Source organism: Notothenia rossii, assembly GCF_949606895.1.
Source record: "Notothenia rossii genome assembly, chromosome: 4".
Lineage (NCBI taxonomy): Eukaryota > Metazoa > Chordata > Actinopteri > Perciformes > Nototheniidae > Notothenia > Notothenia rossii.
This window is the reverse complement of record NC_136902.1, coordinates 62,144,507-62,162,433: the sequence shown is the minus strand read 5'-3', so window position 1 is coordinate 62,162,433 and position 17,927 is coordinate 62,144,507. Positions and strand designations below refer to the sequence as shown.

Genomic DNA, 17,927 nt, shown 5'->3' with positions numbered 1-17,927 from the left:
TGTGTGTGTGTGTGTGTGTGTGTGTGTGTGTTGCATCAGATCACAGAGCTGTCATCAGAGCTTGCTGATGAGAGGAACACCGGGGAGTCCGCTTCCCAGATGCTGGAGAGTGAAACTTCTGAGAGACTCCGCCTGGAGAAGGGCATGAGCGACCTGCAGGTACACACACACACACACACACACACACACACACACACACACACACACACACACACACACACACACACTCAGACTGAAGAGAACGTAGGGCTGTGGTAAAGTCACGTAGTCATGTCTGCAGAATAAGAGAGTTGTGTTGTGTTCACAGGCTGCGGCTGGTCCAACTCCTAACTTTAGGTTTGATTAACACTGTCACACATCAGCGGACTAATGCCTCTCTGTGACCGTTTCCCTCACTCAATGCTTTTTCGAAGCACATTTCTATTAAGGCAAATGAAAATGGAGCTAGCTGATTCCGATGGAAAACAGAGATTGATAGCAGTTTATAGCTCTATTAGCCATTCAGCAGTGGGCTAATAAAGATTTTTACAACGCAGCAACATTATCCGACTTCGCAATGAAGTTTGGTTTTAAGGCGCATTGTAAAATGCAGTTTAATGTCTGCTCATTTATATATAGATTTAACATTAGCCTAGCAGTTTGAATTACTAACGAACGGAACTGTCTGCCTTTGCTCCTTTGGTCTGTTGTAATGTTTCAAAGGGAGTATTAATGTTACTATATGTTAAAGCTAAACTTGGATAACTGAAAGGCTGTGTCATATTTAAACATTGCTGTTTTGTCAAGACATTCAGGCAGATATAAAAAGACCCAAGAGCTCATTGAATGACTAAAAAGGTCTTAGAATTTGAAATGGACAGATTTCACTCCCAGATGTTGCTTTAATAAAATGCTGATAGGAGCAGGCCCTTATTACCTTCTCCGTAGCATCTTTAGACTGTTACAGAGTTGAGTGTATTTATTAATTTTGATAATTAGTTAAAGTTGTCTTTAAAAACATATAAAAATAAGAATGTATTTGGTTCTAATTAATAGAACACTAGGGGAATTTTGCAAAAAATAAATGGCTGGAAAGAAGTTCTGATTGTAAGAGCACATACACATGTAACCAGTGTCTTTCCTTTGTATCTACAATATAAACAAATCCAGGTCATCAGAATAAACCTTAACTTCCACAAAGATGAATGATCTACAGTGGTAGCTTGTACTCTACTGCACATCTCTCCTAACAAGCTCCACACATTCAAATGTCAGTAAAGCATTTATTTTTGCCAAACAGAAGATTCAGTAACCTGAAAGGCTTGATTCAGGGCAAAACGTCTCTTAGGAGTGTTCCATTTCCTGGCTAACGATCTGCCCCAGCTGTCAGCCGCATTTACCGAGAAACAGTTTTCACATTGTGGGACAGGATCCGGGGGGTTCTTTGAAAAATAATGACGTGTTTTCAGAAATAGATTAGCAAAATAGCCCACTGAGGGTCACACATAGCATCAACTTTCCCAGTAAATCTATGGAGAGGGATATGTGCACGTTGTCATAGAAACTGTTCCTTCTCTCCTCCACCAGGCCAAGTTTGACAGCACGAACAAACAGATGGAGTCCATGGAGATGGAGGTGATGGAGGCTCGACTCATCAGGGCATCTGAACTCAACGGCGAGATGGACGATGACGACACAGGTCAGACACCATCATGTACACTAAATACCAGATAGGCTCTAGGGCAGCTCACTTCTCATATTTCTATCATGTAGCTTTAAAAGTCATAGGTTAGGTTGCAAATCAAATAACCAGGAGCGTGTGTTTCAACGTATTTTGTTGTTTTGTTTTATCCCGTGTTGTTTTGCCGGGGCCTTGTGCGTCCGTTGGGGTCATTGAATATGAGGAGGATGCGTTTTAACAGTGCTGATGTCAGCACCACAAACTGCAGCCTCAAAAACAACCATTGAGTTTAATCAAAGCCTGACAAAGTTTCCTTAGAAAAGGAAATGGAGAGAACTGTTGTATTATACTAAGGGTGCGATCATAAATAATCCCTCACAATCTAGCTAAAGCTGGATCGTTAGTAAACTTTTAGTTTGGTTATTTAGATTCAAGATTCAAAGGTTAGAGCAGGTCACTCTCGGGGCTTTAGCTGGCCACCTTGCTGCAGTGATATAGAGGTGTATTTTAGTGATTTTCAATTAAATTGTTAGCTTACTACTTACATCTTCTCTAACTCTTCATGTTAGCTATATCCTATGTTTTCTCATTTATTTCAATAGACATTTTGCTACAGGCTATCACGGCATGTCATAATCATCTGTTATATGATTACACTCTTTTTCTTCAAACAATAAGGCTCTCATTTCAGTGTAAAACATCAGATAGGATATACAAACACACCCTAAAATAAAGATACTGTGCCAAATTCACTCCCTAAAGTGTTGACAATTAGTCTTTCAACAACAAGCTGTCAACAGAACCTTGTCAAACAAGCTCTGAGTTGAATATCTCTCTGGCGCTCTCTGCACACATCCATACACACAGGCACGCAGAGACAACACAAAAGGACTAATTCCCTCCCAGACGTATTTATCACAAACTGTAGGTGGGTGTCCAATCGATGCTTTGACAAAAGCCAAGAAAAGTCTTATGTGAAGAAGGACATTAGAAATCGATGAGTTAAAAGTGAAAAATTAAGCAAGGACTCAAGTTCCAGACACATGCTGTCTTTGCGTGACATGCAGATGTGATGAGTGTAGGATTGATTTGTCTTGATGTTGCAAAGGTTGGAACAGTTTTCACAATACGTGTTCAAGCCATTGCAGAGTTTTGACAACCATATGAACATTGCTCTACTTTTGCAGCGAGCACCGCGAGAGAAGCAAAGTGACGTCACCCCATTCAAAGTGAATGGGCAGAAGCGTTTAAGCGGCAACGCACGCCGCCGTGTGGGGGCCGTTAGTCACTACCTAAACATCCCCCCCATTAAACCATAAAACCCCCCAGTCCCAACCTCTTGCAAATCCACCTCTTGCCCTTCCTGAAATATAAATCCTAAACGTATATCTCTGTTAAACACATGAAGGATTACAAATTATATTTAAAGGATTAAAAGGCAATCAGAGTATAACACATCATCTATTTATATTATTTAAATGATTATATGAACATTTGACACGACAGAAACTAAACAAGTGTTTGCCCGTCCAACATCCTGTAAATACAAACGTTATTTACATTTCCTAGGTTTAGTCAAAGTGATCATGATGCCTTTGAATTATATATTTCCTGACACAAAGTTGGGAGGTATTTATTTATTTACTGAAATATTGAATAATACATGTTATGTGGGAAACATTCATCAAGTGTAAGCATATTGAGATGTGGAGGTAAGAGGCGAGGCTGACTGTGAACATGCTGCTGACAGGAGGAGAGTGGAGGCTGAAGTACGAGCGAGCCATCAGGGAGATTGAATTCACCAAGAAGAGGCTGCAGCAGGAGTTCGAGGACAAGCTGGAGGTGGAGCAGCAGAACAAACGGCAGCTGGAGAGGAGGGTGGGTTACGCTGACACACCCTCATACATAAACCCCTTTTATCTCAGGTGGTAACTACACACAAGCAGTGCATTAATGAGGTTTCAATTACGAGGTAGTTTTAATGTGGATGTAGAGCATACATCGGGTGGCTGTCACTTAGGGGGTCTACGAATCAGAGGGTCACAGATTCAATCTTCAACCCTGCATGTCAAAGTGTCCTTTATCAAGATACATAGCCTCAAATTGCTCTGTAGGCATCTCTACGCTTACCTTGGATAAAAGCGTAGCTAAAATAGCATTACAAAGGTAATCATTTGTTCTTTTTAGTTCCCTGCAACAGAATATTTTTAACATGTTGACAATGTTGTCCAGTTCTAAATCAGTGTAATTTGTTTGCGCAGATCAGCGACCTGCAGGCCGATAGCGAGGAGTCCCAGAGGAACATCCAGCAGCTGAAGAAGAAAACCCAACGGATGACGTCTGAACTGCAGGACACCAAACTCCACCTGGAGGGCCAACAGAGCCGCAACCACGACCTGGAGAAGAAGCAGAGGAAGTCAGTACACACACACACACACACACACACACACACACACACACACACACACACACACACACACACACACACACACACACACACACACACACACACACACACACACACACACACACACACACACACACACACACACACACACACACACACACAGTTTCATGTTAGAACAGGTGTCTACAAATACTTGTGACCACCATCTGTTGCCACAGATGGTGTAATGTCAAGTTGCGTTACTGTAGTAACCCTAATAACTCTAAAGAAAAAAATAGTGACTGTTTATAGAGTGGTGCAGGAATTAGTCCTACTGTAAACCCAGAAATGTGTTTCCTTGTCTCGAAGTCAATGGTGTTTTGAATGAGTTTTTGGTTTGATACCCGAAATATGGTCCGTGGATTTGTTGTTCTATGGCAGCGGTTTTCAAAGTGTGAGGCGCGCCTCCCCTGGGGGTCGCCAGAGAGCTTCAGGGGAGGCGCAGCGTAAGACACAAAAGAACGAGAAAAGGACGAGTAAAGTGACACTTGCCCACTTGTGGCTGTCTGTGGAGACCGAGTTCCCCCACCTCGCCAAAAAGAATGTGAGTGCAGGTTTTCCGCATTGACTTTGATCAAAAGCAAGTGCCGGTAAAGGCTGCAGCCAGAGTATGATCTGCGTTTATTCCTGTGTGCATCAAAGATGCAGACTCATTGTTCCCTCTAAAGTAGGGGTGAGTGTAATAAGGAGGCAAAGTTGACGTTCAGTGTGTTACCGGGAGCATATAAGGATTTATCCACCATGTTGAAAATGTTAAAAAAAATATGTCTTGAGAACACGGCGTGCGGAAATATACGGGTCGTGCTGCAGCTAAATGTGCCTGTTCTCTGTAAGAAGGTGTCGGCGACTGACATGCAAGGAAGAACGGCTGTCCACAGGCTGTTCCAACTTTAACAACTGTATTAACTTCCAGGGTAGTGAATTGAACATGCAATTGTAATTGGGTGTGTGGTATATTTTCATGCACGGACACGCATGTTCCACAACGCACAAACTGAACAACACTCAATTTTCCGATCGCTACCAGTGTCCTTGCGATCTTGTTATAATAATAAGTGCACGTTACTGATGCAATATGGTTGAGACCATTCGGGCTTATTCTAGAGGGGTGCAAGGAATAGTCCAAGTAGTGGGTGAGTTTTATACAATATGTTTAAAACATAAAAATAAAAAGGTTTAAAAAAGTTATTGTTTAATGTTTTAAGGAGGTGACGCTACTCAGCCAATCAAATCGGTGCCATCAGCACGATAGATTCAAACACACACACACAGAGACGAGACAAGAGGAGAGAAACAGTCGGAGTAATTTCAAATGGCGGAAGGTAGACAGCGAAAACAGAGCATTTAATTACATTTTCTCTTACTGGACCTCTTTGAAATGCAATTGAATACCCCTGCATTATAGCAACAACAACAATAATAATAATAATAATAATAATAACAGCAATAATAATTGGGAGGGGGGGCGCGGCTGTTCTTATGTTCTCTGAGGGGAGGCTCACCTACCCACACTTTGAAAACCCTATGTTCTATGTCATAAAATGCGTCAGTAAAGACCCCCTCATGAACAACGTTGAAGGATTTCTTGAAAAAAAGATGCTGTTACAACAGTAACATGTACAACCTTTTATCAGTAATCTAATCAGTATCACAACATAAAAGTAATGTAACGTGATTACTTTTGTGTTACTCTCTGGACTTCCCCAATGAGAAATGCTATGCATATAAAGACAAGAGATATTTATTTTATTTTAGTCAACTTAATTGTCATTGCACAGAGTACAACGAAATGCTGTTTGCAACCAACCAGGAAGTGCAAAGAATAATAAAATGCATTATTTTTCAAATAATTTACAGAACAAATACAAGGTGTAGGGTTTAGACATGTATATTGAAATACAATTATAATATAAATAGTAAATAAACACATTCTAAATTAATCACAACAATTGAAATGTCCCTGATATCAATAGGCGGGTTCACACCGGAGTACTTTTCCCACAATAGTTCATCAGAACTCAGATATATTTGCGTTCACACCAAAAAGTCCCCTGAACTAAATTAGTTCATCAGAACCATTTTTACCCCCTTTTCAGTCCCCGCTAGAGAGCAGGGACTTTCGTTGGAGAAAAAGGTTCCTATTTCTGATTGGCTCGGCGGATTGCAAACCATGCCCCGTAAAACTCCCAAAAAGTGTTGTGAAGCCGCCATTTTATTATCCTCGCATTAACATTATTAGCATTAGCATTAGCCCAGCGCACAAATTCAGAGAGACTAACTTATGACAACACAAAAGAAAACATGGGAGTGGTGGAGATGAGGAGGTGTCGGCGTTCTGGCGATTTACTCGGAAGGCTTCAGTAGAAGCTGCTGGGAGTCCCAGCAGCTTCTACTGAAGCCAGTCCCCAACTCCGGGGACTTCCGGCCGGGGACTTCGGGTGGCAGTATACGCCGTGAAGTTGTTTGCGGCCTGCCAGTAAACCCAAAGCAGCAGAAGAAGAAGAAGTGATGTCAGCGGCTTCATTTGCCTAATCCTTCCCCAGGAACTTATTCCGGTGTGAACGCGATCTGCTTTAGTTCATGAGAACTAAAGAGTTCTCATGAACTAAGTTCTGATGAACTATTTTGGGAAAAGAACTTGGTGTGAATGCGCCTAATAAGAAATGTTTTACTTAATGGTGCTATTTAAGAAAACAAAAGAAAGTAACCAAGGTACTTTTTATCCAAACATATGTTTTAAATTTAAGTTTAACCCTACAAAATAGTATAGATTACAAATGCTGTTTCCCTCAAAAAAGGCGGTTGCTACCAAGTGGGTAAATGAGAATACTAAATGCCATCCTGCCGAACACCAGTCTGCCTTAGCCATGTTGATGTGAAGTCATGCGACCATGATGTAGTTTGCTTATAACGTTACAATAGTCAATTACCTCGATGATTGCATTAATGCTTCAACTGCCGTGGTGGTCACTGCTGCACCACTCTATAGCATCATGTTGTGCACAGAGAACAGACTCCTGTATACTGCTGCTAATATATGAGTGTGTATGGGACCAGCTCAGCACATTTGAGGTGAATGTTACCTCTCAGATGTAATCAGAGTAGCAGTGCTTCATGTGTGTGTGTGTGTGTGTGTGTGTGTGTGTGTGTGTGTGTGTGTGTGTGTGTGTGTGTGTGTGTGTGTGTGTGTGTGTGTGTGTGTGTGTGTGTGTGTGTGTGTGTGTGTGTGTGTGTGTGTGTGTGTGTGTGTGTGTGTGTGTGTGTGTGTGTGTGTGTGTGTGTGTGTGTGTGTGTGTGTGTGTGTGTGTGTGTGTGTGTGTGTGTGTGTAGGTTCGACAGCGAGCTGAGCGGGGTCCAGGAGGAGGTGCAAAGGGAGAAGAGCCTGAAGGAGAAGATGGCCCGGGAAAAGGACATGCTAGCAGGAGACGCCTTCAGCCTCCGCCAGCAGCTGGAGGTCTGTGCCTGGGGGTCACTTTGTGACCTGGGATGATGTGGAAAGAACTGGATTTTTCTTTCTTAATATGTTGACACTGTGAACTCTGACCCCCAGGACAAGGACCTGGAGGTGTGTGCCGTCAGCCTGAAGCTGGAGACGCTGGGGGCCGAGCTGCTGGACCTCAACTCACAGGAGTCCAAGGACGAGGCTTCACTGGCCAAGGTCTGCTTTCTTTCTTCCTTTCTTTTTCTCATGTTTTTCACTATTTTCTTTTGTTCTGTTTTTCAGTATTTAATATCTTTCTTCCCCTTATTTCTTTGTTTTACCTTTCTCTTATTCTTTCTCAGTTTTTTTCTTTGTTCTTCTTTTCTCTCATTCTTTCTCTCTGTTTTTTTCTTTTTTTCCCTTTTTTTTTCTTTGTTCTTACTTTCTCTCATTCTTTCTATCTATCTTTGTAATGTTTTTTTATTTGTTTTCTTTGTTCTTCCTTTCTCTTGTTCTTAATATCTTACTTTCTTTCCTTTTCAGAGAGAGAAAGAAAAAAAGTTTAAAAAAAATGTCTTTCACTCTTTTTCTTTGTTCTTCATTTTCTCTTTATATATTTCTTTATTTATATTTATATTTCTTATTCCTTCTCTTTTTTCTTTCTTTCTTTTCTCACTGACTCCTATTGTGTTTTATTGTGTATACTCTTGTATACTTGTACTGAGAAGACAATCTGCAGAAAGTCATTCAGTGCTCCAGCAGCTCTGTTAGCAAACAGCTAATGACTCCAATGTATATGACTGTGTTCCGATGCAGGTGAAGAAGCAGCTGCGCGACATGGAGGCTAAGCTGAAGGACCAGGAGGAGGAGCTGGACGAGCAGGCCGGCACCATCCAGATGTTGGAGCAGGTACAGATGCAGCACAGGGAATATTCAGCCTCCTTCATTAATCTTTGTCCAGAAAATAAACCACACATATTTACTCATCAAGCAGACAACATGACTATTCATTCATTTTAGACCTGCTTTGGTCTCTACTAACCTGAGAGGCTTAAAGCTCAGAAGACTCCATCCAGCACTATTCATTTGGACCAGGGGTGGGGAACCTCCAGCCCCCGGGCCATATACGCAAAAAAGAAAACAATTAAAGAAATCTAGACCGCAAAATAATTAAACAAGCGAGTGCCTGTTTTTCCTGGCCACGGTCAGGGTCCTTGAACACAACACGTGTCATCACGTGGTATATGTCTCGTCTGACAGGGGTGCAGTCCTGACGGAGAGCACCAGAACGCCGCTCCAGCACTTCAGAAATTGCAGTACCCATAAGGAGCCGTACACATGTCCCTTTTTTTGCGTGGCTGTGTCTTTAGTTGAAAGCCCAGTGGTGATCTGTTCATCTGTCATACTGATCATACAGTCAATAACTTTGTTGTTATTAGCATCTGGTTAGCTAGCTATGCTAATGAATATAAGACGCTTTTTCTACATAAAACCAGTGAGGTAAAGGCACATCCTTATATGATCATTATAGTTATTATAAAAAAATAAGAGAATAAAGTAAACAGGTATACAATACTATATGACAGTAAAAAAAAGTTGTTATTAATAAACAAGAATACAGTTTGAAAGGGGAGTGATTTGAAAAATAAATCTGCTTACAGGTCTTAAACAGAACTGGAAGCAGATTATGGGTGTTGAGAGATGTATCCATAGATCTCTTAATGTTGCTCTCAAAGTGCACCAGATTTAAAAACAAATCTTCCCGGGGGATCATGCCCCCCCTAGAGGAGGTTAGGTCCCCCCCAACTTAAATCATGTTCACATGGATAGGAAACTAAATACATTTGCACACATCTTGTGTCCATATATTTCTGTTTTGGTGGTCATGCCACAACCGTGCACGCATACGCGAGTCATGGTAAGATATCTGGATTAAGAGGTTGCTTTTTCTTTGCACAGCATGAAAGAAAGGCCAAATGAATGGGGTGTGATTTTAGTTTTTTTAAGCAGAGGTCAATCATTTGTACGGCCCTCGGAGGATGTTGAAAAAATTGAAATGGCCCTTGAGAGGAAAAAGGTTCCCCACCCCTGATTTAGACATATGTTATATATCTTGCCATGTTTGCCTAATTCTAATCTGCACACCTGTTAATAGAAATGAAACTACGGTTTGAAGTCAGCACATTTGAGGAGTACAGTATCTGCGTTTGTGTTCCAGGCCAAGCTTCGTCTGGAGATGGAGACGGAGCGCCTCCGTCAGACTCATTCCAAGGAGGTGGAGAGCAAAGACGATGAGGTGGAGGAGATCAGGCAGTCCTGCAGCAAGAAGGTGACACACACATTTTAATACACACATTTTAAAACTGTTATTTAAGATTGCAGTCATGTTAGCTTTTTGTCCTTCAATTGTGATTCAATGAGAGGGAGACATAGGTGTAAAGTCTATGCTACTGGGCACAGAATGAAACGGTTGTCTTTAATAGCTAAGTTAGCTGTGATTTATAATGATTTTGGCACTGCTGGTTACTGTTTGTCCTCAAATAGTCACTTTTTACTGTTTATACCAGGGGTCGGCAACCCCTGGCACGCGTGCCAGCATTGGCACGCGGCACCGTAACCAGTGGCACACTAGGAATATGTGGAATAAGTGTGCAAAATATTAAAATTGTATTTTCGGATCCTGAATGAGACCGCTGCCAGAGCGCGTCCCCCCGTTACCTGCAGAATGAAGCCATGCACGCAACTCAGCCCCGCTCTCTTTAACTCCAGGTGACTTTCTGCCGCTTTCCTCCGTGGTGCAGTGCTGATCGTTTCACCACGGAGGAAAGCACTTCACTAATTGCACTACCCATAAGGAGCTGTACAAATGCCGCAGTTTTTGCGTCGCTGTGTATTTAGTTGAAAGCCCAGTGGCGATCTGCTCATCTCTCATCGAAATAATATGCTACAAAGGGGCGGACTGGCCATCTGTGTGTTGAACTTTCCTGTCGGCTCCCAGACCGTAGTCGAGGAGGGCAGAAGCAACAAGCTTCAGGTTCAATAACCCACTTTAGCTTAAATGACTGGAGAGAGGCGAGCTCTTCTTGGGAGGCCATTTAGCTGTTCTTCTGTTTCACAAAATACATCACAGACCTCTGTTTTTCTGCTTTCCCGTTTCACTTCCAGAAACAAACACACGTTCCCTCACTGTCGCTCTACCATCCACAAACACACACACATGCACAAGCCACACATGCACCAGCCACACCCCTATCTCTCTCTCTCTCTCTCTCTCTCTCTCTCTCTCTCTCTCTCTCTCTCTCTCTCTCTCTCTCTCTCTCTTTAAAGGGACAGCGATCTCATCTCACTCTGCATGACCCTAATATCACAACATGTGTGCTCTGGAGAATCACAGAATGGACGATCGTCCTTATTATTGTGCCGTTTAAACCAATTATTTAAAGGTGTTTGTTAAATTCGGCATCATGTAAGTTGCGCTGACAGGTCCACACACTGCTTCCCCGAGGCTCCCCCGCCATCCTGCTGATAGTTGACAAGCGTCAAGCTCCTCAAACCCCCCCCCCCCCGTTGATAATTCTCGATCGTCGGCACGCTGATAACCATTTTCTTTTTTAAATGGCACTTCATATCAAAAAGGTTGCCGACCCCTGGTTTATACTAACACTTGCATGCAGAGTGGTGACTTTTAGTAATCTAAGTTAGTAACTTGTTAGCATCCTCTGTTTATAAGACAGGTAAAAGCTCAAGACAATCACCAGTGCGGTTATTTCAGGCATTTTATCAAAAATCCATTGACATCACGACGAGCAAACCAAATAAAACATTCATTTAAACTCAATATAACCTGCACTGACACTTCACATTGAAACTTTAAAAATGATAAGACGTACAGGAAGTGTAGGGTTAAAGCATGTTATATAGGAAACAGTGGTTTGTATGTATTAGTATAGTGGAAATATATGTGATTCTAAATGTACATTAAGCCATTAGTGTAAGGTTAATTAGCAGCTGGCCTTTGTGGTAGTATCTGTACTGTACCTAGCACCATTTGGTCCATATGTGCGGGAGGGTCCGTGAGTAGGGGGGGGGGGGGGGTTAACTTTGGTTTCTGGGTGCAGTTTTAGCCTTCTTGCTATTACTGCTGTTAATGCTGTATTTGCTCTGCCTGGCCTCCACCACAGAGCCCTCTAGCCCCCCCACAATTAGCCTTCTCTATATTTACTAAAGCTCTGCACTGTCTTCCACTGACATTAACATAGAGATGCAGTTTTTGAGGACGCTGAATAAATACACAAAGGAAATGGCCTTAAAGTGTAAATTGGACATTTTATGCCATGCTCCGTTAGCCCCAACATGAAACCTCGCTTATTTGTATGCATCAAAAGATTATGAACATACAAGCTACTGCTGACTTAAGTTTTCTGTAGAGCCACCAGCTGCTCAATGTCTTTAACCAACTTGTAAAATATCTTATGGACTTGCACATTTGTTACAGATAGTATTACCCTTCATATTGGCGGGATCCTGAAAATCTGTTCTTCTTTACGGTTCATCTATCGTCATCCCCATAAAGCTGCTAGCTTTGGCATTTTTGTTTACATTTGAACATGATCATATAAATGAATTATAATCTGGACCAAACGATCATTTCAATCAAGTCAGTAGAATACTGTTTGCAGGCCAGGACTTCTCTGCTCTTCCACCATACTTCTCTCAGAATTGTATTTTCACATATTTTGCCTTCACAAAATTGTGCTTACTGCAATTTGGACATTGCGCTAGTCCATATTGCAATTCCGATATGATATTTATATTACATTTGCAGCCCTAAATAACAGCATTATCAAAAAAAAAATCAACATATAAAAGTGTTTAAGTGGCAGCTTTTTATTGCCAATAATGGGACAATAGACGTTTTTATTGTTTTACACTTAATAATAGTACTATGAAATATTATTTAGAAGTAACAGAAGAGGATTAGGGCCACATTTCAAAAAGATATTCAAATTTAAACCAATTTTTATGTAACCTTTTAAAGTCAAAATTCGGGCTGTAATCTCAGAACTCAAAATGTTTGTTCTCACATTTAGCTGTAAAGCTCTTCTGTAAGACTATATATATATATATATACACACAAATATGTTATGGTCATAGGGTGCACGACTCCCATGTGCTCACACAGAACTGTGCGTGTACTCACTGCTGAGTGTTTTTGTGTTTCTAGCTGAAGCAAATGGAGGTCCAGCTTGAAGAAGAGTACGATGAGAAGCAGAAGGTGATGAAGGAGAAGAGAGAGCTGGAGTCCAAGATGCTGTCTGCACAGGACAAGGTACATCCTCTGCAGGTCCCTCAAGAGTCTTTCTCAAGCTGCAACCTTTTTTGCATCAGTCAACTCAGAACTCATTTGAACAATTATTTCAGGAGTCTTTATCATTTGTCAACAATTCGATTAATGTTTTCTTAATATGTATAGAGAGGAGATTGTATGCCTTATTTCCAAATGAATTATCCGACTCGAACTTTAGGTGGTAGTAGGCTGATTTAGTAACCGTTTTAATGTGACTGTTGAAGCTCAGGTCAGACTCCATGACTACACCTATATTTCTGGCTTTATCTGTTGTTTTGAACATTGCAGGCTGAAGCTCAGCGCTAACTTTTATACGTTCTGCCTTGGCTCCAAAAACCATTACCTCAGTTTTGTTTAATTGGAGAAAGTTCTGAAACATCCAGTCATTGATTTGTTCAATGCACTTACTCAGTGTTAGAATTGGAGCATAGTCTCCTGGTGAAATTGTTACGTAAAGTTGTGTGTCATCTGCATAGTTATGTTAACTTGTTTTGTTGTTTTTCATTATCTGAGCCAGTGGTAGCATGTAGATGTTAAAGAGAAGAGGCCCCAAGTTGGAGCCTTGAGGTACCCCACATGTCATATTTGTCAACTCACATGTGTATTTACCTATAGAAACAAAGTTGTTTCTGTCCTTTTAAGTAGGATTCAAAACAATTTAGAACTGTTGATGAAAGTCCCACCCAGTTTTCCAGTCGGTCTAGTAATATGTTGTGGTCAACAGTGTCAAACGCAGCACTGAGATCTAATAATACTAACACTGAAGTTCTGCCACTGTCTGGATGTCATTGAAGATCTTTACAAGAGCAGTCTCAGTGCTGTGGTTTGGGCGAAAGCCTGACTGGAACACATCAAAACAGTTATTTAAATGCGAGAAATTACTCAACTGTTGAAAGACTACTTTTTCATTGATTTTACCTAGAAATGGGAGGTTTGATATGGGCCTGTAATTGTTCATTACTGAAGCGTCTAGATCAGTGGTTCTCAACCTGTGGTACGCGTACCACTGGTGGTACGTGTACTACTGGTGGTACGCGTACTACTGGTGGTACGCCAGCTCCCGCTAGTGGTACGTGGAGGAATCTAACATATAACATTTAAATAAAAATTAAAACAAATATTAATTTATTTTTTTTTAATTTATTTTTTTTAGTCAAAGGTGGGGTAGGTAATTTTGGAGAAACCAGCTCGAGTGAGCTAGAATTTGAAAATACACAACATGAAAAAATATGCCACTTCCTTACAGAGCCTTCCACAGATTAAATTTTTTTAAGGATTTTCTGTCAAAGCACTTCAGATATTCATTGCTATCGGGATGTTAAGAGCATTCCATGGAATATAACAAAAGTGTATCTCGAGCCGGTTTCTCAAACGTACCTACCCCACCTTTAACCTTTACACATAACACAGACATATAAAATACAGGAAACAGAACTATGTAAACAAAAAGACGAAAAGCAGTCACTACATTGTGCACATTTGGGACATTAAGGTACACTATTATTACTGCAAGAGCAGCTGATGGTAAGGACCTCAGACAACTTCAATTTAAAACAGGCTATAGGGACAAGTGCCATCAGTTTGAGGCTTGATTGAATAACATTAATTACAAAATAAATCATACTATCAAAATACTACAACGAATGAAAATAAGCTTGAGATCATTGAAACTGTGGTTTAAATTAGTTCTAATAGGCTATTGCTGTTTTTAGATTTAGAAATGAAAAAAAAATTTTTTTGATTTCTGGCGTTGCTAATTACGACCTTACTACCCGCTAACGTTGCAAGCAAGCTAAAGAAAGAAGACAGCTGAATGATGTTAAAAACGTGGCTCAAAACGGGAGGTATTCTGAAGAGAGGTACAGAGGGGATTATTACCAGTGAAAGTGAACAAGTGAATGAGGAGGAGGACAGTCATCAACCGAGTACAAGCGAAGGCTCCGCCAGCAACACAAAAGTGATATGCACAGCCGTTGTGATGGACGACAGAAGTGACTCAGGAAGAAGGCATTTGCTCAAATAATGGAGAGAAGGCTGTGACCGAGGTCAAACGCTGAAAAAGCACACACTTGTCCTTAATTGTTGTCTTTTTTCTTATCTCTTTTCTTTTTTACTTTGCCACCACAGAAATGGCAATAGCAAACATCAGCAGACTGAAGATGAGCTATTTGCCCTTAGGCTCATCTGCTCCTGGAGGCTTTCATTATTATTGTGGAACTGAATTCCCAAAAGGACATTTTCTGTTTCGATGTGGGGTGTTGCAGGAGGCCTACATTCACAATTTGGTATAGGTCCAGGACATGACATGTGTGTACAGTTGACATTTGTTGTGTGAGAATAAGTTATTATTTGTGTTCTTTATATTCTCACTTGTGCTGAGTGTGAGAGAGAGTGAGAGAGAGAGAGAGAGAGAGAGAGAGAGAGAGAGAGAGAGAGAGAGAGAGTGAGTGAGAGAGAGAGAGAGAGAGAGAGAAAAAAAAAATACATTTGCCGCCAAGTCCTGCATGGACTGTATTTTAACATTGGTCATATGGTGGTACTTGGAGAGCCAACTATTTTCTCAGGTGGTACTTGGTGTAAAAAGGTTGAGAACCACTGGTCTAGATTATGCTTTTTTAAGAGCGGTTTAATGACTGCCGTTTTTAGGGCCTGTGGAAAAACACCTGAGTGAAGAGATTTGTTTACTCAAGTAGATCTGAGGCCATGCAAGGAAAAACATTTTTGAAAAATCCTGTTGGAATAATATCAAGGCAGCAGGAGGAGGATTTCAGAAATTGAATAATGTCCACTAGGTTTTTATCATCATGTAAGTTACAGTATAGATCAAATGACAATGGGAATAGTTAAAAGACGGAATAGTTGACTTTCTTATACAGATCTAAGTGAAGAGGATTCTGAATACAAATAAACATGTCTGTGTGGAAGTGAATGCCAAAGTAGGCCAATACAGTGCATGTCTTGATAGTAAATAGGCCCCTTTCTAATACACTCATGTTAATATTTAATGCTAGTTCATGTTTTCTGATGCTGTTAAAGGTTTGTGTACATCAGTAATTTGAACACAGCAATTAAACAGAATGTATCTTTAATAATGATTGGTTATCAGGAAGACAAAATAATGTTTTGTAATCTATATGGTGCTCCTTATTGGTCCTCTACTGAATGGATTCAATTGTAACTCAAAGTATGCGGTGGAAAATGAAAGGATCAAATGCATTGAGTGGATGCTGATGGACTGCGCCTGTGTTCCAGGTGAGAGGAGGGGACATCGAGACTGAGAAACGTTTGAGGAAGGACCTGAAGAGAACCAAGGCTCTGCTGGCTGACGCTCAGATCATGTTGGACCACATAAAGAACAACGCGCCCAGCAAGAGGGAGATCGCCCAGCTCAAAAACCAGGTACCAAAATCATTTTTAAAAATCATGCTAAAAAGGGACATTTTCAGGTTCATATTGGAATTAGGCCTCTCCTGTGACATGTCTCCATGCTTTAATGTTCAAAAAGCTCTTTATTTTTCTCATACTGCCTGTGCTGCAGCACCTCTTTTCACCCTCTGTCTGAAACCAGAGCCCAGTCTGTCACAGAGTCCAATGGAGGCGTTTCAGGCAGGGGGGGGGGGGGAGGAGGAGAGTGTGTGGGAGAGAAACTCCCTCTGGAGGGAACTTTGCAGACCATTTACATGCACAACAACCTATACAACCAACAACACTACACACATTAACAGTCTTTTGAGAATATAAGAGCTTTGTCGAAGAGACATTCTGAGCACTATGAAAATGAATAAATAATATTGATTGTAACTCAGTACTATACCGTGTCTTGTTTCTAATTGGGTGCTCATCAAAACTTAGTTTGGAACTTCAGTTTCTTATAAATTGGGAGCTTTAGGGGTAAACAGGAAATATGATTTTGCTATGGAGTCAGACGGTAATATGTGATGTGCTTTTTAGTGGAAAACTTAGAAACATGTCTAATTCGTTTTTCAAGTCGATTTATTGATTTGTATTTGCCACAGTGCCACGCTTCGGGAAGTGTAAGTTATACAAATATGTGTATCGTGTCTGTTTGGATTTCACCGAGCTATGAATCCCAGAATGAGTACACATGTAGATTCCCTCGTCTTGCAGTTTTCGAGAGTTATTGTATGTTTAGAGGTTTGCTTGATGGAATGGTAAAGTGATCTTTAAACCTGAAAATAAAGTCTTAACTGAAACTATTCCCTCTATTTCTGTGCCCTTTTCAGCTGGAGGAATCTGAGTTCACGTGTGCGTCAGCAGTTAAGGCTCGCAAGTCTATGGAGGTGGAGATTGAAGATCTGCACGTTCAGATGGAGGACATTTCCAAAACCAAACAGGCGGTGAGTACAGCTCAGTGTATCCTCCTCTCAGCCTTGATAAAGTAACACTTTTTCCTGAAGTTACAAACCTAAACAGACATTTCAAAACCTTATTTAAGAGATGACGTTTACTGGAAGTTTAATCGGAGGCACAGGGGGCAGGTGATTAAGGCTAAAGGAAGAGAAGCCTTCGAAAAATGATTGGTCTCTATACTATAGTGCACACTAAATGTGTTATATGCATTCTTATGCTACAATATATTATAGTGACAATAAAACTAACAATATTTAGCAAGCCCTCAGATCACTTCTGTGGTGACTGGCAATTACAGAGTGAGTTGTAGTCTTGTATTGTACCTATGCAATCATTTGTTCATTTTAACAAATGCTATATTTGAATAATATATTGTAGGGCCATACCTATATAAAACATGTCTGTGACGTTTTTTTTTCAAAATACCAAACAGATCATGCATTTTAGCCATGCCTCATTTCACTCTATTTTCTCTTTTTCAGCCCTGTTTCTGCAAGGGCTTATTCTGTGATGTAGCTTTAATGCAAATGAGCTGCAGCTGACCACGCCCCCCTGCAGGAGAGGGGAGCGTGCTCTGATCAGCTGCTGGGCTCTCAGAAGAAGGGGAGGAAAAGACAGGCTTTGTCCTCCGTGTTTTATTCTTATATAATTATATAGAGTCGTTATTAATTAGTTTTAAAGC

At 40.9% G+C, this 17,927-nt stretch overlaps 1 protein-coding gene across 19 annotated transcripts in view; it reads left to right on the top strand.

The window, feature by feature from the left end:
* The window catches only part of myo18ab (myosin XVIIIA b), a 152,830-nt gene that overhangs the window by 110,612 nt on the left and 24,291 nt on the right, over positions 1-17,927 (top strand). For all 19 annotated transcript variants that reach the window (XM_079675542.1, XM_079675541.1, XM_079675540.1 and 16 more), the window contains 11 exons: positions 40-159; positions 1,567-1,678; positions 3,411-3,538; positions 3,922-4,076; positions 7,437-7,560; positions 7,657-7,764; positions 8,344-8,436; positions 9,746-9,856; positions 12,752-12,856; positions 16,127-16,273; positions 17,119-17,232. In XM_079675542.1, coding sequence (XP_079531668.1) covers positions 40-159; positions 1,567-1,678; positions 3,411-3,538; positions 3,922-4,076; positions 7,437-7,560; positions 7,657-7,764; positions 8,344-8,436; positions 9,746-9,856; positions 12,752-12,856; positions 16,127-16,273; positions 17,119-17,232 — 1,317 coding nt within the window. The remainder of the gene's footprint in view (positions 1-39; positions 160-1,566; positions 1,679-3,410; positions 3,539-3,921; positions 4,077-7,436; positions 7,561-7,656; positions 7,765-8,343; positions 8,437-9,745; positions 9,857-12,751; positions 12,857-16,126; positions 16,274-17,118; positions 17,233-17,927) is intronic.